The 24571-nt window shown below is 39.2% G+C and overlaps 1 protein-coding gene across 5 annotated transcripts in view; it reads left to right on the top strand.

Annotated features, from left to right (window-relative positions):
• Window positions 1-16775, top strand: part of PTPN13 (protein tyrosine phosphatase non-receptor type 13) — a 128732-nt gene extending 111957 nt beyond the window's left edge. For 4 of the 5 annotated variants that reach the window (XM_052773046.1, XM_052773065.1, XM_052773038.1 and 1 more), the window contains 15 exons: window positions 901-1072; window positions 1180-1390; window positions 2315-2385; window positions 4617-4678; window positions 5378-5534; window positions 5856-6032; window positions 7358-7440; window positions 8673-8728; window positions 9833-9936; window positions 11100-11248; window positions 11828-11918; window positions 12632-12969; window positions 13525-13740; window positions 14851-14913; window positions 15931-16775. In XM_052773046.1, coding sequence (XP_052629006.1) covers window positions 901-1072; window positions 1180-1390; window positions 2315-2385; window positions 4617-4678; window positions 5378-5534; window positions 5856-6032; window positions 7358-7440; window positions 8673-8728; window positions 9833-9936; window positions 11100-11248; window positions 11828-11918; window positions 12632-12969; window positions 13525-13740; window positions 14851-14913; window positions 15931-15999 — 2019 coding nt within the window. In that variant the 3' untranslated portion in view covers window positions 16000-16775. The remainder of the gene's footprint in view (window positions 1-900; window positions 1073-1179; window positions 1391-2314; window positions 2386-4616; window positions 4679-5377; window positions 5535-5855; window positions 6033-7357; window positions 7441-8672; window positions 8729-9832; window positions 9937-11099; window positions 11249-11827; window positions 11919-12631; window positions 12970-13524; window positions 13741-14850; window positions 14914-15930) is intronic. The other variant, XM_052773056.1, reaches the window with a different exon arrangement.
• The last annotated feature ends 7796 nt before the right edge of the window (window positions 16776-24571 follow it).

The following is a 24571-nucleotide window of genomic DNA, read 5'->3' as shown; positions in this document are numbered from 1 at the left end:
AGGCTGCAATAAGGTGTCCCCAGAGCCTCCTCCAGGCTGAACAACCCCAACTCTCAGCCTTTCCTCATATGAGAGGTGTTCCATCCCTCTGATTATTTTTGTGGCCCTCCTTTGGACCCACTCTAACAGGTCCATGTCTGTCTTGTGCTGAGGACTCCAGAGCTGGATGCAGTACTCCAAGTGGGATCTCACCAGAGCAGAGGAGAGGGGGCAGAACCACCTCCCTCAACCTGCTGGTCACACTTGTTTTGATGCACCCTAGGATACAGTTGGCTTTCTGGGCTGTGAGCACACATTGTTGGCTCATGTCGTTTTTTGTCCACTGGTACCCCCAAGTCCTTCTCTTCAGGGCTGCTCTCAGTCCTTCATCCTCCAGCCTGTATTGATACCAGGAGTTACTTGACTGAAAACTTGCATTTAGGCTTACAGAGACTGTGAGCAATAGTGACGAAGTGCATAATACAGAGCACGTGTGTGAGTTGTTGCTAGATCAGGACACTGAAGCACTGCTGAATACTATTAAACCTTAATAAAGTTAGGCAAATACAAGTCAAATTGGATTAGGTTGTGAGTCAGAATTTCAGGTGTTGGCCTATGCAGTTACAGCATTCCAATTTTTTAAATAGGAACAGTTAAATAATATACCTCTTCAGATTGTTTAATATTTTGACTTTTGGACTGTAAACTTGTTTCTTCACTTGCAAAAGTTCAGTTACATTTATGTGTTCTGTCTCCTTGGGCAAGTATGATGAACTGTAGCTGTGGTTGATAGAGCATCTGTTGTTTTGTCCTGTAATGTCAAATGTCAACAATAGGAACAGTGATAAATGTTTTTGCAGTTATGCTAACTGTTTTACTTGGAACCTAACAAGGAGATCTCTGTTGCTTTTATTTTCATAGGTTAATGACATTGATGTCACTAACATGAGCCATACCGATGCAGTAAACTTTCTCCGCGCTGCCCCAAAGACTGTCAGATTAGTGTTAGGGCGTGTTTTGGAGTTACCTAAGATGCCAGTGTTGCCTCATTTACTGCCTGATATTACACTAACGTGCCATAAGGAGGAGCTAGGTAACACAGAAGTATACTGCTTTTTGCTCTAAAGCAGAATTTTTCCCTTCAGTTACAAAGAACGAACTTGATTTTTTCCTCCCCCCTCCCTCCTTTTTCCTGCAAAGGTTTGTTGTTATCAGGAGGTCATGACAGCCTTTACCAAGTTGTGTATATTAGTGACATTCTCCCCAAATCGGTTGCTGCCAGAGAGGAGAGTCTCCACGCACTAGATATTATCCATTACATTAATGGAGTAAGCACACAGGGAATGACTCTGAAAGAAGCCAAAAGAATGCTAGAAACATACCTTCCGAAAGTGGTGCTCAAAGTGACCAGGTATGTTTTGGAAGCAAATGCTTCCTTGTACTTTTTGTTTCTCTCACATAATTGTATGAGTATATGGGTAAAACATATTCCTGGTATGACAGCTAATTCACCAGAGCGGTACTAGGTAGCATGTTATTGAGGACTGATGCCACAGAAAGGGTCTGTATGTTCACAGTTTTTGTGCTTCGGTGGAGCAGAAGGGTATTTAGTACTTGCTGTGCTTTGTGTTTCTTGGGAAGACAAGGCTGTGCCCAGCTATGAAGTGCAAGTGTTCAAAATATCATTTTCAAACTACGACACAGGTTATTTAAATACAATTACTCCTTTTTCTTAAAATTGCTACTGAGGGTTCTATAATCATAAAAAGGAAATAAAATGTTGTTTTGTGCTTAAATGGTTCTACAGTCACATGGATGTAACAGCACACTGGTGAATGTCAAAACTCCATGGCACAGATCCTAGTGTGCCACTGTATTTTCACTGATCCCTGCTGCTTCTTTTATGGCAATACAGCCGTGTAAAAAAGTCTCCAGATTACTCTGTTTTCATATTTACCTGGGACTGAAACATTTACTTCATTTTTGAAGTCTTCCAGCCATGCCTGCTGTTCTTTCCTTCCTTTCTCCTTCCCACTCTGTTTTATCTCAGAAGAGGAAGGAGTTGCAAAGTCCTGAGGCTGCAAGGTCAAATCTTTTTGTCAGAATCTATAAGGAAAGTCCAGCTCTAACGAACTCTTCAGTGCTCCCTGAAGTAGAAACTAACCTAACTACCAGTGCTTAATCTCTCTCATTGAATATTTTAAGTATTCCAAAACTGTTGTAATAGAAAGCACAATTAGCAGTTTTACTAATAGGACATATTTACATCAATATCTGGCGATTACCATGATTTTTTTTTTTTAATAAAAATTTCTGTAAACGTTTCTTTTCATAGAGATGGTCATCCAGTGCTTCCAAAATCCCAAAGCCCCGATAGCTCAAATCCATGGCCAATGAAAGCTAATGGTAAGATTTGCTTGCTTACTTATTACAAGTGAAATGCGCATGTTTATAAAAATGAAGGAACCGATATGGGCCTTAAGATACCATCCTAGTCCAGTGGCTGCACTAGAACTCCACTTACAGAGAGCAGCTCCAGCAGGTGTTTGCTTGATCTTTCTTTTAAAAGCCCCGTGAAAAGAGATTCAACAATAGTATCTTTATGATTCCATTGCAGTTTAGAAAGTCTCTCTAATATCAAGCCTAAGTCTTTCAAGGAGTTAAAAAAAAAATCAATCAATTGATTATCATCATAAGTGTTGTTAATAATAATAATGTTGTTGTTGTTTCCTCTGACCAGGCATAAAAATACCAATTTGTTAGATTTGAAAGGACTTTAGGTCTCCTGTTGGTCTTCTCTATTCCAAGACCAAAGGAGCAGAAATTGATTTTATTGCTCCCCTCCAGTTTGTTTATGTCTCGCTGTTTTCCTCTTCAAGTGTGGTGCTTCTGGTCACACACATGGGATTGGGTGAGGCTCACCAGTGCCAAGCAGACAGGAAGAATTATGTCCTGGTTTCAGCTGGGATAGAGTTAACTGTCTTCCTAGTAGCTGGTACAGTGCTATGTTTTGAGTTCAGAGCGAAGAATGTTGATAACACTGATGTTTTCAGTTGTTGCTCAGTAGTGTTTAGACTAATGTCAAGGATTTTTCAGCTTCTCATGCCCAGCCAGTGAGAAAGCTGGAGGGGCACAAGAAGTTGGCACAGGACACAGCCAGGGCACCTGACCCAAACTGGCCAACGGTGTATTCCATACCATGTGACGTCCCATCCAGTACAGAAACGGGGAAGTGGGGGGCAGGGATTCGCCGCTCGGGGGACTGGCTGGGTGTCGGTCGGCGGGTGGTGAGCAATTGCACTGTGTATCATTTGTACATTCCAATCCTTTCATTATTGCTGTTGTCATTTTATTAGTGTTATCATTATCATTATTAGTTTCTTCTTTTCTGTTCTATTAAACCGTTCTTATCTCAACCCACGGGTTTTGCTTCTTCTCCCGATTTTCTCCCCCATCCCACTGGGTGGGGGGGAGTGAGTGAGCGGCTGCGTGGTGTTTAGTTGCTGGCTGGGGTTAAACCACGACAAATTATTTCCAGAGTTGTGTAGACAGCATTCCTGTTAATACATCCCAAGTTGAGATTAACTTCCTTTTGCTAAATAGTTGCTTGTTCACTCACTTAGACTCAGGATCCCTTACCACCTACATTTGCTTCTATGCAGAGCAACCACTTATGTAGTTACTTACCATCTTAAGCATTTGCTTTTTCTTTGAAATGTGGCACTTTGCATTTGTCTTGATTCATCATAGTCTTTTTTCTCATGCTTCCTTTAACGTATCTAGATAACTTTGAGTATTGGTATTGCCTTATGAAATTATTGCAACTCTTACAGTTTAGTGTTGCTCACATATTTTCCAAGTATGCTACACGTTTTGTTTCAAAAAACTTGGTCAAAATATTCATTAGGAACAAGCCCTGTAACCAAATCTTGGAAGACCCCACTTAAAACTCCCTTCTTGTAGTTGACTTGTCATGCATAGGTTCATGATAGGATATAAGGTTACTCTTAGCCTTCAGTTATTTCATCTACAGGTTTCTTCATTTGTGAAAGTGTAATGTATGTGAAAATCCAGAACTTCACTAATAGCTAGGTATATAGCATCTACTGGTTCCACTTTGTCTCATTTATTATACTAGTAATGGGATCTCTAGGATAGGCAGTGGTCTCTGATATCATAGTATCACTCTTTTCTTTGCCAAGAAGGGAAAGGTACCTTTGAACAAGGATCCAAATGTCAGATGATGTTTAAAAAAAAAAAAAGTTAGTGACAGGTGATTGTGGGGTTGCATTTTGTACATTTCAAGGGAAAGGGAATCATGCCCTGTTTCCCAAAGGTGCATGTTTCCGCTGTATGTTGCTAAGCTATTTATCAACATTTTTCTTTGCTTAGAGTTGGTTACTTGTATTAGCATTCATGCTTTCTGATCCCATTGAACGTAACATTTTAAAAGTCATTATAAAGTATAGTCCATCAGACATAAGTTTGGCAATACCCAGTAACCAGGCAGGCAGAAATGTTATTCATTTTATAATATTAAATACCTTGTTTCTTTTATAAAAATAATGGATGGGCGCTAATTTAATATCTGTGAAGAAGTTGCTGTGACGTTGTTGTGGTTTCCCATTTTTCTTTAGGCAGTTCCTGTGGTGATCCCTGTGATAAAACAGAAAAGACAAGTGATGCTTACGGGCCCAAGGTAAATACTCCTCTATTGTACCTATTATCATTAACCAGAGAAAAGGATCTACTTTATACACATTTTTTAAATAAATAAATAAATTAAACAATCCGTTAATGAAAGTATGCAAACCTACTATTGTCAGTTGATGTGAATAAGAAGTGATCATAATAAATATGCAAAGGTTTTTTTTTTAATTGATCTTCTCTTTCTTTGGGACTGGGTTATCGAAAGACAAATGGTCTTATGAGAAGGATGCAAGGCTACGATCCAGAAAACTCCATTCTGTTCACAGTATCTGCAGATGCTTGCATCTCACATTTACTAGATGGTTTTCTTTCTTTTTTTCCCCCTTTGTTTTTTCTGAGAAATGGTGTGTTGTGGGACCAAAAGTATTGAAGCCTGCATATGTTTTATAGATGTTATAATAATGTTGAATACTACTATGTGTTCTCTTGTAGTAGTTGCTTCTTCAACACCATGTGGGTTTTTTCTTAGTTGCTTTAAAATTTTTGTATTTGTTCTTTTCATGTGGAACTTCTAACATACCTGAAAGCTGCCCACCCCTCACCCAGCTATCTCAGATGAGAATACAATATGAATAGGGTTTTTTATTTGTTGCTAAGTAGAGAGATGAACTTTTTAAGGGTTGCTTGCTGCTTCAACAAACTGCCAGACTCTTTAAGAGTTAATTTGTACTGTTCTTTGCTTTCTTAGATAAATGGCAATGGCATCCTAGGACCTTCTCAGGCAAATACAGAAAACAATATCCATCACACAAAAAGGCTAATGAATCTCTCAGGATCTGGAGATGCACCTTCCATTAGCTACGCCAATCAGATGTCAGATTTTTCTAAACACAGTGACAAATCAGGTAAGAGGAGGTGAGATGGGGGACAGCATTATTCAGTCATTAGTGTACGTGTACAAGAGAATCAAGGTGGTGTTGAATAGGCTGAAATAAGTCAATGTTAGGCTGGCAGTCAATTTTAGAAGATCATCTCCAAGTTATATGCTCTGCTTTAGAGGAATTAGTTGATGTTGGAAGTAGATTTTTGGAAATTGGATTCTGTTGGTGGATAACACCTAGAAATAATGCCATGGTGTCTGCCCCTTTAAGTCCGTGTCCCCCCCCCCCCCCCCCCCAAACATCCTATATTGGGAAAACTTGTCATTTTATACTATTTCTCATTAGAAACAGAGGTTCCAGATGATGAGTATTATGATGAGGATGATCACAATGAAGTTGTCCAGTATCTATTGGATGTTGTAGATGAGGAAGCCCAGAACCTCTTAAATCGTAATAATGCAACTTCAGAGGCTCAGTGTCTTCTACATCTTAAGAAGGCCGCATCAGAAGATCACCTGCCAGGTAACATGAGCCATTGAAAAAGCATATCAACAGCGAAATACTTCTTGAAACAAGATGCCAAATAAGCAATTGATTTCGCAAGGGGGAGAGCTGACATTGAATTGATGTGTGAACTGAAGTTTCCCAAGTAGAACACAGACAAATGGTTGCTGATTCCAGTGAACTTCAGATGCAATTTAATAAGTCAAGTTCTGGTTTGATAAATCTGGATTTTGTTTAAGTAATCTGGGAAAATTAATCCCATTCTGGAATTGTCTCTTGACTGGAATTCATGTTGTTTAGGTACCTGGTTCTGCAGCTACAGTCATGTTCAAATGCTGAAGCTTTTCAACATTTCATTGATTGCAAATTGCACAACTTGGAAGTGTCTTGAGATCTCTCAAAACCAAACAATTCGCCAACCTGCTTTGTCTGTTTTAGGAAAAAATATGTTTTTTCAGTACCTGCTTCTGTCTGTACACCTTTCTTTTCCTTCATTCTGTCTCCTCAGCCCCAGCTGTTATTAACTGAAATTTAGCCTGGAGTAGGATTTGTAGTTCCTTTGTGGTGTCACACTATGTATGTAAGCTCCAAAAGTTCAAGCAAGATCCTTGCTACTCCTGCAGAGGTTCCTTCTAGAACTCAAGATACACCTTCCAAAATTATAATTATTTCAGCTCTTTTTTTGCTCTTGAAGTTCATTGGGTTATTGTCATTGGTCATTACATTAGAAATCAGGGAACACTGAGGTTCTGGCTGTGCCAGTCTCTCAGCTGTGGAATATCATTGGAGCTCCACTACTTCCAATTTCTTGTAGCTAGGATCTAGCCTTTGCGACTGAAGTTGAATTGAATCCATAAGATAAGGCATCAGGGAAGTACTGTAGCAGACAGATACAAGTCAGGTTTTACCCAGCACATCTTAGTTGCGTCTTGTTAATAGAAAGAACAAGTAGAATCCTGGTTTAGACATACTGCTGGTCTAAATGTAACTGAATTGCAGAAGCACTATTGACATGGGAATCCTGATAACTTACTAGTGCTAGCCTGTCCATCCATTATGCTGTGGCGCAGATATTCTGTTAGCTTTGCAAACAACCTCACATGTAATGACAGCTGTTCCAGTTAAAAAAGAAAGAGACCTAAGGCCTGATTATCCTATACAGTAAGACCTCTTTTCCAACACAGTGGTAGCAAAGAGACTTAAAAGATGTTTCTTGTTTATTCTGGCACCTGTATTCCCTGTGTAGTGCCAGACAGGTGTAACAGGATTCACATCTGTGAGAAGGTGACTCCTGGGCACCTTCTGGTGTGTTTATGCTGTATCTCCTGATTTTCCTGTTCCAGTAGAGATGAATGGAAAGCTGACAGAAGATAAGTCTGAAGACACAGACTGTGATGGGTCATCTTTACCTGAAGATTTTTCAGAGGTGGGATGTCAAGAAGCTGGCAGACATTTATCTGCTGATTTTGCTTTCTCAGATGCTCTTTCAATTTATTATTTTCTTTATTGGCATAGAACTTGTGGAAATAACTTTACATGTCTTTTAAATGAAAACATCCTTGTCAGTAGTAGCTGTAAATGGTGTACAAACATTTACTTTTTAAATAGTGTATAATTATTCTACCATAAATATAAGAGAACAAAGCATAGAGTTATTTTACATTGTTTCTCATATAAAGCCCAACGGCTTTTTTTCAAAAAGGGCGATAATAAACTACCTTGTTAGTGTGTTATTTCAGGCATTTAATCTAAAAGATTTCCTTGATTTCTGCTCAAAAAAGGGAGGTAGTCGTAATGAATGCTGTGTAAACTTAACTGTCCAAAATGTAAATTTGAGATTTCTTTTCCCCCTCCTTTTTGCTAGGATATGTTCATTAACTTGAATAATTTCTATATCTGGTTTACCCTACATTATTGCATGTCCTGTTTTACATCAGTCACTAGATGCCTAGGTTTTGTCTCGTATTTCATATCAGGAGAACTCTGTCTACCCAGCACATCCTGACTGTTGCAGCTTTCAGTCCAGTTAGTAGACCTGAGAGTCAAATCAGGAACCTGGCTCTGCGTTAGTGTGCTCTAGGAGATCCACAAGAAAAATTCTCTGAGTATGGCAGTGGAAACTTGCAAGCTGGCCTAATATAATAAGTATAAATGGTTTTGTAGAGTTTTTCTTGAAAGGAGTATTGAAATGCCTTCTTCTCTGCTGAGTCTTCATTGTCTGTTGAGGAAGGCGTATATAGGAGTACTTGTCATTTAGAGGTAAATCTCTGTTCTGTTCTATATAGGAATGGTGGCTTGACAAGAGGCAGAAGTTTTCACTCTCCAACTTACCTCATAAAGGGTTTTTAAGTATTAGAAACAAAAAAGTCAACTGGAGAAAATTTAGATGGCTCTACTGCTGCTATGAGTCAGGAATGATTTTAAGATAGCTTTTTTGGCCTTGTTACAGTAGAGCCTCTTTCCAAGTGCTCAGTGTTCTCGTCCTCTGTTATTTTGGGTTAATGAGATGTCTAAAAGAGGAAAGTCTTTCATTATGTGCTGCTTTGAACTTAGTACCCTTCAGAAATAGTCCATGTAATTGTTAATCGTTTAAAATTTACAGTGGGTGAGTGTTACAACTATGTCCTTTCATGTGTTTTGAAATATTTCTTCCACTAGCCAACACATGTAAATGGTTGTGAAGACTATTGTGAAGTAAAAGCTATGCCAGAAAGGTAAGATTTCTTTTCTAGTGTTGCTTGAAAGCAATCCTGTGAAGTCTGAAACTCTGAAGAGGGATATGTTATAATGAGAGAAAAAAAACAAAACAAAAAAACCACCCCCAAACCAAAACAAACCCAATAAAATATCTGTGCAATGTCTTGTTGAATTGCTCTCTCTGTATTCTTGTTATTTACAAGGTTATAATTTGCCCGAATACTAGTCAGCTTTATGTGTTTTACTATGCCCTAGTTTTATTTATTCCTTTTTTATGCAGTTATAACAAGTAACTGGGCTGTGTTCAAATGGCTCCAAATAACTTAATTTGCATTGTACTAACAATTTGGTACTTGTGTGTGAAGAAAACATTCAAACAACGCTGTCTTCAGTTTGAATCTTTACAAGCTTCATTAATGTTACTTCTTCAGGTTTTAGAGCACGGAAACTAAGCCGTGTAGTTCCGCTGGTCCATCTGTTCCCATTTGGGTGCTTGGAGCTTTTTTTTTTCCTTGCATGAAAAACTAAGGGTGTGCCTGGCCAAGTTACTAGCTGTCCCTTTGAGCCACCTTGAATTTTGGAAGTTCCCAAGATCATTTTCTTTGTGAAATAATTTTAGACCTTAGTCTAAGTGAAGCTTCAGTCAAAGTGTATAAAGTTCTTTTTATGTTTTGATTAAGTTTCTGGGAAGTTTTGGGTTGAGACTTGGCACAAGCAGCGACATTATGACCTAAAATACTTAATACATTTATCACCATCTTCAACAAAGCTAGTAAACTTGCAACTGAAAATAGATATTCTAGTATATGGGTAGTGAATTATGTTAATGGTACAAATCTGCTATTGGATGTTATTTTACTGCTTAGCCTTTGAAAAGTAATTGCAGTTATAGTTATTACTAGATTCATGCCTTCCTGGCTCTTTTTCCACTGTTACCTTTTTCAAATCCCTGCTGGGATTTAAAAAAGGAAAAAAAATGGTGGGTTTTTGAGACTGGTATGGATCCAGTCCAGAAATACTTGTAGCTATAAATTACTTTCTGGTGATTTTTTTATTAGACTGCAAATGTGTTGGTTATTTCTAGGTGTTCTTTCTTACTTCAATTCCTTGTTCTCTTACAGATCTCCTCCACAACCTCCCTTGAGCCAAGCAGATGAAGATGAAGTCACGTGGGGAAGTGATGAACTGCCGATTGAATCAGTCAGCCAGGAACATGTAAATAAAGGCAAGAACTTCAGTAAATAATCAGTGGAAAACTGAGGATCACATTAAATAGACAAAATGTCAGAAATTAATTTTAAAATGTCCTGGATATGTTTTGAGGGTTGTAGTGACAGGTATAACGGGAAATGTAACAGCTCAGTAACCCACTGGAAAGGATCTTTACAGCTTTGTGTAATAAATTTGTCAGAGTTAATAGGAACAAGTATTGGCAATGTTGTGCCTGTAGTTGTAGTAGAGTTGAAACCAGCTGAGATGCTTTTTTACATAGTATCTGTCTGGCAAAAGCTGTAAACAATATAGATGTTTGACAGTGATCAGATCAATATATTATGTGCTTCACATACTGGTTACTCCATGCTCAAATTGGGAAATTTTTTTTCTTTATCTTGACTCTAATTCTTCCACTGGTGCTCAACATGGCAGAGTGGAACACTACTCAGTTTGATGTGTTTGGCAGAATCTAGTCTTTACATTTTAAGAATAGCATTAGAAATGTCAGTTCCTGAAATTCATATACAGCAGCCTTTTGTCTGCATTCATTAAAAGAAAAAAGGATAATCCATGTAAACCTTTAGACTAAGTCAGTAGATTTAGGATACTTTTAATTGCCATACCAGAGAGACTCTTGGTTTATTAATTTTGTTGTGCTTCAGAGAAGCACTGAAGGCCTGATAGAAAGCAAGCTTTATTGGAAAAAAAGATGTGTTTAACACAGCTTACAATTACCACTTGAAAGACATGTTGAGTATAAGTGCTAAAAATGAAGTCACAGGCTGTGATGTTTAAGTGGAGAGTTCTGAATTCATCCCTGTGTGCATTCGTCAATTTTGTAGGTTATTGTGTGAAGAACTTAAGTTTAAAATGTATTTGAAGTTTGTTTTCAGTGTATTTATTGGAAGTTCAGGAAAATGCTCCTTTTGGTTCCTGGATTCATCAAAGCTGATTTTGTGTCTTACTGGTTTTGTTAACTTGTTTTTGCCTGTCAAACTGAGAGGACGTCTGTGTATTCTCTCTGGTGTATGGAGGCATTCTAGAGACAACAGGTAGTACAGTGGTGAACAGCAACAAGGAAATCCAACATTACACTGCAGTTTACATTTCCCTAGGTTTAGCTATTTATTTATTTACTTATTTTTATATCAATCAGTCTTGTTCTTCTGGTAGATTTCCCTTTAGTGACAAATGAAGAGATCTCTGCACTCCCTACTGTGAATGTGCTCCCTGGAGGCAAGTACTCAGGAGCCAAATTGAAGTCAGTGATCAGGATGGTGCGTGGATTACTGGAACAGGGAGTCCCTTCTAAAGAGATTGAAGTGAGTATTTGTCCTTTAAAGTCCTTTTTTTCTAGTATGAAACAGTTAGAAATAGAATGGCTGGTTCATCACTGCCTTAAATACCATAGCTCTTTAATTTGCAGCTCTGAAGGGATGAAAAGACTTCTTTTACCAAAGACTTCTCTCCCTTCCCCCCACTAGCTGCTGAGAGATATGAACTGGGAATTCAATTCAAAAGTGTGTTTACATCATTCTTACTTCTGGTAAATTACCAAGTGAATATGACCTTAACATGCATAGACAAGGTAAATAAAGGCTTTGAAATCTAGCTGCAGAATGTGAAAACAGCCTTTCCAAAGTCTTAAGTCAACCATGTTACATGATCTCTTTTTTGAAAGACTGAGATAAAATATTTACTGGATAATAGGGTTTTTTTTTATTATTTTGTTTAATTTTCTTAGCTATGTGAAATCAGATTCCTTCCTGTGACTGAATTATTTTGCATATTTGCATTAGGATTTTTTTTTTTTAATGCTTCTGTCTGTTGAAGACTTGGTTACATAACTGCTCTTAACACTACTTACAATTCAGGGCTTTCTAATGTATGTTTCTTTACAGAACCTTCAGGAGTTGAAACCTTTGGATCAGTGTTTGATTGGACAAGCAAAGGAGAATAGGAGAAAGAACAGATACAAAAACATACTTCCTTGTAAGTCCTAACTAATCTGAAGTTCACTGTTGATATTTTGTTACCGCCTGTATGGTCAGATGAATGGGATGGTTTGATTCTCAATCTTAATTCTGCTACTGAGTAGGGAAAAAAATAAATCTGCCACTCATTTTCTACACATTTAAAGCAAGCATTTATAAAGCAGTTTAAGATCAGTGAACAACAGACTACTCTAGTAGGCTGGGATGGATGTTCACAGATTCTACAGTTGTTTTGGCAGATTCTGTGTCTTAAATGAGATATACATATAGAGCCAGACAAGATTTTTTAACTTTTTCCCATGAAAAATTGGAAAAACAGACACGTATACTATTGTCAGTAAATTTCCTGCAACAAAATTCTGTTTGTTAGGTGGGATATGTGTGGAGGAGAAGTGAGAACTGACAAAAGTTAGTTCTGAGTGAGAAATATTCAACCTCGGTTTCAGAGATGCTGCAGTTCAAATCGCGTATCCTGCCTGTCTACTGATTTAGATTTTTCCCCTAGCCATCTTTTTCTTTATTCAAAGAGAAGTACTGATTAGTATCCGAAAGCAAGTATTGTAGTGATTTTTTTTTTTTTTTTAATAAGATCTGGAAGCATCTGTGGACATAAGTACTATGTGAATGTGTAAGGCTCAGCATCTCTATTATGTGAAGGTCTAATTATGTGCACGCATAACATTGTGGTATTTTTGTTGTGTGGGTTTGCAGATGATACCACTAGAGTACCTCTTGGGATTGAAGGTGGATACATCAATGCCAGCTTCATTCGCATGCCAGTGGGGAATGAAGAGTTCATTTACATTGCATGTCAAGGACCTCTCCCTACTACTGTAGCAGATTTCTGGCAAATGGTTTGGGAGCAAAACTGTACTGTGATTGCCATGATGACTCAGGAGGTTGAAGGAGAAAAGATAAAATGCCAGCGTTACTGGCCAGATGTACTCAATAAAACCACCATGATCAATGATAGACTACAGCTTACTCTTGTAAGACTCCAGCAGCTGAAAGGCTTTATCATTAGAGTGCTGGAGCTAGAAGAGATTCAGGTAAGTGAACCTAATTCTGCAGGCTGAAAATTTTTTTTTAGTGTGGGCATTTTTATCCTCATACTTCTGGCTTGCCTGCTTTCAATCGCAATGTCTGCATCAAGAGGTAACCCGGGGCTTCTCTTTGCCCAGTCATCATTACTGGGCAACTCTTCCTCATTGCAGCTTGTGCTACTCTGTGACCTTTATAGGAGAAGGCAGTTGGGCCAGGACATGATTTCATTATGCTAATGAGACTCTACATTTTGGCTCCCTAGGTGCCTTTGGCCACAGAAACATATATAGGGATATGAAGTTCACTAATAATTCACTAATAATTCAGTCTGGCTAGTTCATTCCTCTGTGAGATCAGCTCCATCTGCACAGTGAACCTTATACTATTCATTTACTTGCTAGTTATTTTCAGTTTAGCTCATTGTTTCTCTGGTTTTATGGAATTACAGAACACCTTTATTGGGCAAATCCCTCTCTTTGAGACTGTTTCCTTTGGGAACTCACCTTTTGTTGTTTTATTCTTCCCATGTGTTACATTTTGTTGTTGTTTTTAAACCTCAGACAGGTGAAGTACGGCACATTTCCCATTTGAACTTCATTGCCTGGCCTGACCATGACACCCCTTCTCAACCAGATGACCTGCTTACGTTTATCTCCTACATGCGGCATGTCCACAAATCGGGTCCTATCATAACTCACTGCAGTGCAGGCATTGGACGATCGGGGACCCTTATTTGTATAGACGTTGTTCTAGGGTTAATCAGCAGAGACCTCGATGTGAGTACCCAAGAGGATGGGCTAAGCTGTGCTCTTGACTTGCAGGAAATGTGTTCCATTGGATCTGTTCAGTTGTTTACAGAATATGCCATGCTTTTGAGAGTAGCATGCTGGCCATGTCTTAATGTAACATAAATGAGGGTGTAACAGCAGTACCTGTGAAATGTTTCTTTGTTGATGATCCCAGGGGTGAAGAGCTCTAACATCCACTGGTTCTTGGGTTAGCTCAGGGAATCTTGTTAAGTGTTAACACCTCAACAATCCAACATTGTTAGGTGCCACTTGAGACGTTCTAGGGTACGTTGCAAGGACAACTACCATAGCAGATTTCTGGGAACAACAGTGTGTTGCCGTGCTGACTCGGGCAATTGAAGGAAAAGTTAAAACACCTGCCTTACCTGGCTGTATGTACTTAGTGGAACTATTGTGTTAAATGGCATTAGGGCTGAGAGTTGTGGCACTTGGTCAGTCAGAGATCCATGAACTGTTGGAGGGCAGCTAGAAGCCAAGCAGAATATCTGCTTTAGGCAACTGAACCAAAACCTCAGTGTACAAACATCTGAGCTGGAGATGAGGGTATGTAAACTAATTTTTCCAGCACAACCAGGGATGTGCTTTCTAGGGTGATCCACAGGAGGGTGTTAGCTTCCTTATGTTTATGTCCTTCAGTGGCCTGGTGTAGCAAATCTTTTTGTGAATTTGTAGAGAAGATGAGCTATGTCATGCTTAGCTCAGCGGGATTTCTAAGCACCCGCTAAATGTCTAGAACTTTATAGACCTGGGGAAATAAAAAGTGTTTTGTTAGGTTGGACCAAGGGGCTCTCTTTTCTGCACACTCAGCTCCCAGTAAGAGTAAGCAAGAGAGCCTGTGCACAGAGAAAGAAAACAAGAGGAGGAGGGTGTCTGATGTAGGAGGGCCACATACATATTGTCCAGAGACAGCACATGTGGGTTATCTACCAGACATGCATAGGCTATAGTGAATTGTTATTTGTTTCACTACTAAATGTTTAATGTACCTAGTTGGATTCCTTGGTTTGATGCTGGGGATGTTTCTTTACATGCATGTATGTCTTTTTTGAATGTTTAACTTGCTGTTTGTTTTGGTAGTTTGACATCTCAGACCTGGTGCGCACGATGCGTCTGCAGAGACATGGGATGGTTCAGACAGAGGTGAGTCTGGCTTCCCCAGCTATACGCTAAAGGAAGGACACTGGAATTCTAAATCTGATGTGCCAGGAAACTTTCTGTGATGCACACAATGATTGTCTTTGTGCCCTCTAATGCAACGTTTGTGTCGTGAGAATTAAATCAGATGCATACCAGTGAGTAGCAGTACATATTTAACAGTTATAAATGCATGCAGTTTTTAACATGCCGTGCTGTTTTGATCTGTGTTTTTAAAAAAAAAAGTTGGGAGTTTTCATCTTCAAAAGCATGTGTTATAGGGGAAATCAGCTGGGTTTTTTTGGCTAAAAATTGCATTATAAACTGAAGAGAAAGCCTAACTGCAGCTGCTGTGAATCACTGATACTGCCAGAGATGTCTTGAAATCTCCTCTGGGCAGATAATCAACCAGAAGTTAAATGAATGTTTTAGGAATAATCTAGATCTAGAGCTAAATACCTTAGACATCACAAGGTCTTGTTAAAATCTGCACTTTCTCTTTGAATATGAAGGAATTGTTGAATCATAGTTTAAAAAAAAAAACAACTAAAAATCAACACCACAACACCAAAAAACCTAAAACCAAACCACAAAATTATCAGCCTCACCTAACACCCCAAAACATGTATTAGCCCCCACACCTGTATCACTGAGATTAAGATAAGTTGCACTGTCATCTGAGTTCTGTATTAACTGGCATTGATGCAAGACCTTGAAATTCACTTGCTGTCTTCATTTCTACTTATGTAAAGTACTTACTCTGCTTGATGTGGTTTTGTTGTGAAAGGGGGATAAATGTCCCATATAAAAATATATCTTTAGTGGCAGGGGAGTGCCTGTATTTGTTTTAAGTTGAAGTTGCATATTTCTCCACTGTGGGTTTTTTGTTTTGTGGGGTTTTTATTTAACTGTAGAAATAGTATGGAAATCAAGTGCTGTGCACCTGTGAAGTGCAGGTGAGAATTAATTGCTTAGGTGGTGCAAGTGTTTTTCACATGTTCTGTGATTTCCTTTCCTTTGCAGGATCAGTACATTTTCTGCTATCAAGTTGTCCTTTATGTCCTGAATCATCTCCAACATGAAGAACAATAGAGAGGCAAATAAAATACTGAAGCAGAAGAGCTTTTAAAATAAGGAAGCAAGGAAGTCTAGAGGCTCTCACATGTTTTCTTTGTTCTGCCAATAGTTTTCCAGTCCCTTTCTTCAGTTGCTGTCAAAAATCTTTTCTATAAAGTCTCTCCATCATTCCAAATAAGGTATATAGTTATGAGGAAAAGGGATAGCTCATACAGTACCACTAATGTCTTCAGCCCCATGGACACATATGTGAGATTTTTTGTATAACAGTAAATAATATTTAATAAAGCTGCATTTTTTTGCAGCTTCCTTAATATGTGATAAAATACTGAAATAAAAATATTTTAATTTAAAAAAAAAGTAAATAAGACTCAGAAAGTAATCTTACAATAATTCTTGCAGTTCTGCAGTTGGTTTGGGGTATTTGTTTCTTATGGGGTGGGGGAGTGGGAGGGATGAAGCAGTATTTTTATCCTGGCAAACTTTGTTACAAAGACATTTTATTAGTCTCTTTTAAAAGCTTGTTTCTGGCACAGAATTTTTGCCCTTTTAGTACAGTTACAGCTATTTTATAGAGGGTATCTTGAAATCAGCATTTAAGCTTTGAGATGCCTATTAGCATAAGGATAGTAGTGAATGTTTACTGTAAGTATCACAGTTAATAATGTTTACTTCATAGAGGTCCATGTATATATACTTTTACAAAAAAAGATGAATTATCAGGTGTCTAACCTTATAACTGATTAGGCATCTTCACTCTGTAAATAAAAAATACACCTAAAGTACACTGATCAGTGGGTCTGGATATTTTTGTGTCCTTGTGACTGATTTTTCTTGGCCTTACATGGCATCCTTCATTGTGGTTGCTGCTCTTAAGAAATTTGCAACAAAAGGGCTGTGCATGTTTTAAATTTTAATGTGTCCTTCTGTTCGTCAGTACCCGTTTGAAAAAACCTCCAGAACTGTGAGTTATTTTCTGGAGAGTTTCCACATTGTGATGAAAGGAAGAGGATATTTTCCTTCCCTTCTTGTTTTTTAGCATACCTGGGCATCAAGACCTGTTTCACTTTTTTTTTGGGTGTGTTTGCACTTGGGTGCTATGGCAGTGATGTGACAACAATGTAAGCTACTCTGCTTAAAGGAAGCAGGTTTGAGGTGGGAGGCAGGATATCGGGTTCTAAGTAACTCAGTGTTTTAGTGATACTGTAAACAGTCAAAACTGTTCTGAAAGGAAATCTTCATTTTATGCTGTATGGGAACCTTAGATGATGAATAACTGCCATCAGCCAGCACAGGGGACCATTTGAGTGTTTGAGCAGTATTCCTGTCCCAGTAGTCCTTACCAGAATTGAAGCTTGTGACTTGTGCTGTCAAGAAGGGTATGAGAGTACTAATTTGACAGCATTCTGCATTGCAATGGTGGACATAAATTCAGAGGCCTGTGATTATCCAAGGCTTTCACTCTTCAAAGTAGTAGCCCACAGTGTTCTGGTGTCCCAAAACTGAAACAGTCACGATCTTGCTTGTTTAATGGTATTCGAGCTAGCAATAGCATGACTTAAAAAAGGAAAAGAGCATTTTTCACTTGTCACAGTAATACTGTGATTTTTATTCCTTCCAGCGTAGCAACACAGTTGAAAAATTGTGCCTTTTTCAGAGCAATGTAGTTTGAGGAAGGAAAATTAATTCTGTGTAGATAGAAGCAGAGGCAAATTGACTAGCCGTGTTGACAGTACACCTATATGAAGGAGCTTTAAAGTGAAGACAGTAGATTTTCAGGACTACAGTTGTCAACAGGCAAAGTAAGTCAAAGCAGCTAGTTGATACACTGCTGTTACTGTTTTAACATAAATAGTGAGTTCAGAGGATTTGGGTACGTCTGGTTTTTAGGAAAAAAAAATTGTTATGGTAACTAGACAGTATGGTTAAGGCAGCTGAATTCTTCCTTTAGATGTTTTCAGATACATGCCAAACAATGTAGAAACAGGAACTGTTTTTTGTATAGTATGCTACATGAAGCCCATTTTGGTATGGCACAAACAATTTGCATCAGATTACAGCCTATGGGAAACAAATCAGTACAAGATTCCAGGATTTGCGGCTTGTCCTCACAAATATGAAGATCTATGGTATGGTATGTTATACCCAATTTCCTTTTAATGATGGGCACATGGAAAAGCAGAGGTTAATTAATTTGACCTAACTTCCCCATCCTCAGAAAAAGGAAACCACCCCCCCCCTCCCCCCAGACAGTCTTTTCAGTTTTTCGGATGATTACCCTTGGAAGGTGAGCACATGATTAGTGAATAGACAGACCTGTCTATTCACCCTGCTAATGTTTAGGTATTGTATTGGACCCCAACCCCAGAAGTCCCACTGGGAAACCCAGCTATCCATACTCACTTTTTAACTATTTTAACTCTTTTTAAGAAACTGAGGATCTTGTGGAGCAAAGCATCCTTGTCTGAACAAAAAAGGATAAAAGTGGCCCTTCTACATCTGCCTTCAATCTCTTTGATCCAGCTCTTTCCATCTGAAATCATCCTCCCAGTACTATCAATACGTAGCTGAAAACAGGGTCATGCAGGAATAATACAGAGTTCCTACACAGAAGTTTTCTTGGTCAAATTCCTGATTACCCTGACTTTATGATAAGACAGATGGGCCCCAATGGGAAGCATTCAGGTGTTCCTAAGACATGCATGTATGGTGAAGTATGGCATTGGCCCCTTCTGAGAAATGGTCTGAATTTCTTTGGGTTTTTGTCTCAACATTGAGGAATTAGATATCTAATAAAGATGGAATGCTTCCTGGTCTAATATTTGTTGAGGACACTAGGAAGGTATCTGTTTTCTACTAAGCAGGTGGAACTTGCCATCTGTGACACTTGATGTGGTCAGTTTGGTTGAAATAGACCCCATAGCTCAAAACTTAGTACAAGAAAATGGACATGCGTATGCAGGTGATTGCTTAAGCTTGGTTTCTATGGGGAACCTGGTTGGAAATATGCACCAATGCTCATCTTTTTCTCCACAGGATTAGGCTACCTAAAAATCTTTATACACCCTTTGAAGAGATTAGAAGAAAAATGACTGAGAAGCTAGTTCCTTGAATGGAGAAAATGCCATGTGCTTTCTTAGCATGCTGACTATATAATTTTCAGGGGGAAAAATCTTGAGTGGCTTTTTTTTTTTGCTTTTTTTAGAACTGTGATGTCTTGCTGAGTAAGCAACCAGGACATGCTGCAGCTGAAAGGGATTTTTCGTTTTTATAGGTATCTGATTTGCAGCAGGAAGTTTACCAGACTAGGAAAAAAACATATATAACCTATTATGGTTCTAATTAAAGAACTGCCCTTGTGTGTTAACCCAAGAGAGAAAGGATCCTTTTTTTTCTTCCAAACAGAATTAGCTGACAGAAGCTTATATGCTTTGCTACATAAGTAGCCCTGTGCCATTAGTAGTTCGTTATACCTTTGTTTTTCTTGCTGGTCTTTGCCTATGCAAGAGAAGGATAACAGCCTACAAAGGAGGAATTCCAGTTACTCCTTGGAGACTATTTTGAGGGCTCATTACTGTTGCTCCTTGAATGCTTCTAAGCAGCCTCTTCCTTTACAACTTAGGTTCTTCTAAAACTAGCTATCTGGGGAAAATAAGTACTTAAGAACAATTGAGAAGTTTGCTGTGTGTAGGGAATGCTTTCCTTTATCACATGTCCAGTGTTTTGCTGGAGGATCCTGAAAGGTGGTCGGAAAAGATGTGAATATCTCCTTTAAGTAAGTGGAAGCAGGCTCATAACGAGAGTGTGGGTCTGTATTTTTGTTAAAGCACTTGTACGTCATCGTTTGATGGTGCAAGCCCTAATAGAGGCCTATTCTCTTGGGTCTTCCGGTGATTCTGCAGATACAAAAAGTCTTCTGTCTGTATGATGAGGTGGGACTTAGGAGGACAATGAAAGGTGACATGGGAGAAATCTTGGGAGCTGGACAACTCTTTCTGGGAGGTGAAATACACCTTAGTGAAGGTGTTCTGTAGTGACCCTGCAGGTGTGGCAGAAGCCAGTGTAATACCCACCTCTGCAAACCTCTTAAATGAAGGCACAAGATAATAGTTGGGCCAAGATAAGTAGTGTGTATGATTAACAGTGTAGAAGAAAATTTTAATCTAAGCTTTGAAGGTTCAAAAACAGCTGACTTGCAGGTGGTAAAATGCTTACAAAGTGCTTCTGACTCACTTCTGACTCCATGTTAAAAAAAAAAAAAATACACCTTTTGATTCATGGATGATCTCCTAGAAGCATGTTTGGGTTGTCTTTAAGAATCCCGGAGCAGAAGTGGTACAGAGCTCAAAGAGGGCCTGGCACCTGGTCACAAACAACAGCATGGCAGGCAGGTGGCTTAGAAATTCTTGTTGGGCTTGTGAGAAGAAGGTGGTGGAGCTGAGTCTTGGAAACAGTTTATTTCATTTGGGGCAAAGTTTCCTCTTTTAGGAGCAGAACAGTCCTCACTACCTTCAGCCAGCTCTCTTTGTAAGGAGAAAACCAGCTACACACTGTGATGGCATTGCTGTTTTCCATAGTGAGGGAGTGAGTCACCTTGAAGTCTGGCGTGGGGGTAAAGAACAGTGCTGCTTTGTTTTTTTTAAAAAAAAAGGGGCAGAACAACACCTTCTGTGGCTGGCACTCAGACCTGAATTTTAACATTACTTGTGCTTTATTTCTACTGATTTGTGTCAGCTAGCCAAGTGGTCTCTGTGGGGAGCTTTGTTTCTTAATGAGGTGTTAGGGAAGGGGTGGTTAGTTTTGTTTTAATGAAGTGCTGGAAAGACCTTGCTGGCTAAGAGAATGTGATCTGAAGGATAAAAGATTGGGCTGGGAACAGATTTAATTGCTAATTTCCTCAAGTGAGTCCCAGGAAATGGATTTAGTCTTCCCTGTTGTACTGTGATGACCACCATAATAAATTTTTTTCTTCAATAGGGCTCTGACTGCTATTTCAGTATAATAACCAGATTCCCAAACACAGTGTTATCTCTAAACAAGTTAACTTGGTCACAGAAGCAGCCTGGTATTCAGTAACAAGGAGCTTTGTATGGACTAATTTGGCTTCTCGGCTCTCTCTAAAGCCAGGTTGGATATTTCCACGTTGTCCTCAAGAACAGATACACTGGGATATCCCATAAAAAAATACATGTCTTGTCCTACAGCTGTCTCTTCGTACATACTCATAATTCCTTTGAATCATATATATATATGTATATATGCTTTTTATTTCTTTGGGGGAAGGTATATGTTCAGCACCACATTTTTCTACTGCTGGATTCTCCTCCACAGACTATAAACCATTTTTACTGTTTTTCATAAAAGATCAGGTGAATGATTTGCTGTGCAAAATATGGTAGCATGTCAATTTTTCAGTCTTTCCTTCCTAAAGAAGTTGTTGTATAAGTCTGTCGTGTTCTCTCTTACGTCTCCAACATCAGTAATGTTTTTGGTATTGCAGTCAGAATTAAAGGGATTGTTAAATCCCTCGGGAAGGTTGGGACAGAAATTGTAGCTAATTTGTCTAGGCCATCACTGGTAGCCCACTGAAGGCTAAGCACAAAAACCATCTCAGAAAGTATTTTCTCCTTTTAGCATTAAGATAATTGAAAAAGTTTCAGTGTTACCTCAGACCATTCTTACTACTGATTTTCCATTTTTTGATGTATTTTGTTCAAAGAAACTCAAGTGCCTTTCAGAGCCAATTTTGCAACTTTGCAAAATGTGTATGGAGTCCAGCTGTGCTAGGGTTGCTTTAGGGTGTCTGTCAATCTGAGTTTCACTGCTCTTTTCATCTTCCTCAGACAGCAATGCTGCCAGCTCCCCTTGAAAGCTGTTGCTTTTTTAAAGCACTTCACAAAGTCCAGTAGTTTCACTTCACTTTTCACATCACGTGTACGTTAATTGCTTGTACACTGGATAAACCATGCATAAAAGAATCATACGAGTCTCCCATACTTGATTTGTCTATGCAGTAGTACTGTAGACAGCAAATATGCATTGGATGTCATCTTTCTATACCATGCGGCAAACTGAGAACTGGTTCAAGAAAATCTACGAGAGTGCTGGCACTGGAGAGTGAAGTCCCTTGCCCCTCATGGTAACAGGTACAGTGTCTGTGCAAACCCCATGTGGATTACTCAGTCTGTCAGAAGTGTGGCTTGCTGGGATCACTTCTCACAGCAGTGGAATATGCCTGCGTGTTGTGCAAGTGTGTTGTGATGTGACAATCTATCATCACGGCATCATGCAGAGAACTGGCGGACTCTCAGTGCGTGCTTCTAAACGTATTCCATGTCTCTGACTAATACTGCAATCCCAAATGCAGGTGTTAGTCATGTGCCCAGAAGACATTCCCATTCCTCTTCATCCTATTGTGTTTCTTTTCTTATCTCCTTGTGCTACAACTCTTATCTCCTTGTGCTCCATTCCAACTCCTAGAACATTGTTTGTGCCTTCAATAATGGGTAAATCCCACAGAGTGCTGAGATAAGCCTTTGCTTTTTCCAGAAGTGGGAGGTTATTTTGCAAACAGCAAAATCGGGTCTGAACATATGGTTAATAATCTTAGTATATAGATTTAGTTAAAGTATGCAAAGGAGTTCAGAAAGTATACAAAGGAGTTCTGGGGTTCTGCTTTCCCATTTCCCCAGTAGTGCATCTGTTTGTGATCATAGCTGCATCTCTGCCTTCAGCTGTGCATGCTGTAGTTGTCATTGCAAGTAGCAGATCATTCGTGAAAAGCAGTCAGCACTTCAAGTTATTGTTCTTGCCTTGAAGTCTTGAGAGAGGTGGAATTCAAAGCTTCAGTAAAGGAGCCTGATTTTGGTTCCATCACTAACAGTGTTGAGTATTCAGGCCAAGCCTACTGAAATTGGAGCCAAGTGTGGTGAGCGTTTTGTCTATAACAAGTCTCTGTCTCCGTGAGATGGGTAAGCCAACTTCAATGTGCTAAGCAAGCCTGCGGGAGTCTTTTGGAAGCTGGACAGGGTTAGAGGATAAAGCAAAAGAGTACTTGGCTATGCAGTGTAGAATGGGATCACTTTTTCCACGGCTACTTTGACACCTATCAAGCAAATAAATTTCTCATGTCAAACAGTTGTGGCTTTAAAAATATCCTGGCCTTGAGTGGTCAAGAGTCGGGGGTGCAGCAGAACTGTAGCGACTGTATCTTCTTGCATCTCCTTCTATCTCCTGTGTGTGGCTTTTTCTGGGATAGAGAAGGAAGACTGCCCTTATGGTATGGTCACCAGAGGACCAGCTGAAGCCAGATGTTTCAAGCCTATTGGAGCCGGCCCCAAAGAGCGCAGGCAGCCGATTGCCAGTCACCTTGTTTATCTCATTATAGTTCACCCTTGCTCTGATGCCACGCAGGCTATTGGTATGTTCAAAATAGGGACTGTCAGCCTGGCACATATAGTCTGTTTGGTTTCCTGTGCTGTCTGTCCATCTGGTGTCATTCTGTTGCTTCGTAATATTAAGTTGCGGGTTTCTTGAGGTCAAATCTGTCTTTAGGGTTTGGCATTGTTCAGTGGAGTCTTAGCATGTGACAAGGCTTTTTTTAGCAGTTCTGTAACAATGAATAATAATGTCTCAAAGATCAGTGACCTCTGGCTTGATAATTAAAATAACTGGTCTGGGTCTTCTTGATGTATCTATGAGAAGAATCTTCATTTACAATAAATGAAATGATAAAGTAAGGTCAAGTCCATTTATCTAGTGTCTTTAACAAGTGCTGAATGCTTTGAAGCAGCTGTAACACTGCCTGGTGGCTCCTAAAGCTGGCTGTTGGTATAATGACACAAAGGTATCACTCCCAGTTCTACTGTGGGAAAGGTTATCCTGCTGATGCTACAGATAATAGGTGAGTGAATGGTTATCAGGAGGCATTTCCTCAATGGTAGTGTTCCTAGAGCACTGCCAGTCTTCCCATCAGCACAATTCGATCACATTACCCAGTGCCCTAATGGAAACGATTCCTGAAGCACAGTTACCTGCTTTGCTTAGCTTTTCTCAGTGAATCATAAAGCACTAGTGAGCAAGGTTAGATTTATGCAGGATCTATGTGAGCCAAGCATACACTTAAACAAGCATAGTTGTCTGTTCCTATGATAATTATTCTGCATTCATCCCCTTTCTGTAACCTGCTTTTTCATGCACAGCTGCTTTTTCCTCCCAGCAGAGCCCAAATTTTTTTGTTTGTTTCAAATTGCTGGATCCCTGTTAAGCATTCAGTAATTCGCTTGTGTTGTGGTAAGTCCTTACCATGACTGTTTTCTGCTCCCAGCAGCGCAGGCTACTTGCCCTGGGCCTTCTGGTCTGTGGACTTCAGATATAAACTGCTTGTCTAGTGATGTGTAGCACTGGCATGGTGATGGTTGCTTTAGAAATTACAATTATCTGAGAGCAGGATTCAACAGAAACATTTGCCTGAGTGGGATTTGTGTGTCTAGCCATGTGGATGTACTAGTAGGAATATTTGCCTTGTTTACCTTACGAACATTTACCTTAGCCCCAAAATCACCTTCTTTCTTTTTATTATTAAGGT

This window comes from Harpia harpyja, chromosome 2 (genome assembly GCF_026419915.1).
Source record: "Harpia harpyja isolate bHarHar1 chromosome 2, bHarHar1 primary haplotype, whole genome shotgun sequence".
Classification (NCBI taxonomy): domain Eukaryota; kingdom Metazoa; phylum Chordata; class Aves; order Accipitriformes; family Accipitridae; genus Harpia; species Harpia harpyja.
The sequence above is the reverse complement of the archived record's forward strand: the minus strand, read 5'-3'. Positions and strand labels throughout refer to the sequence as shown.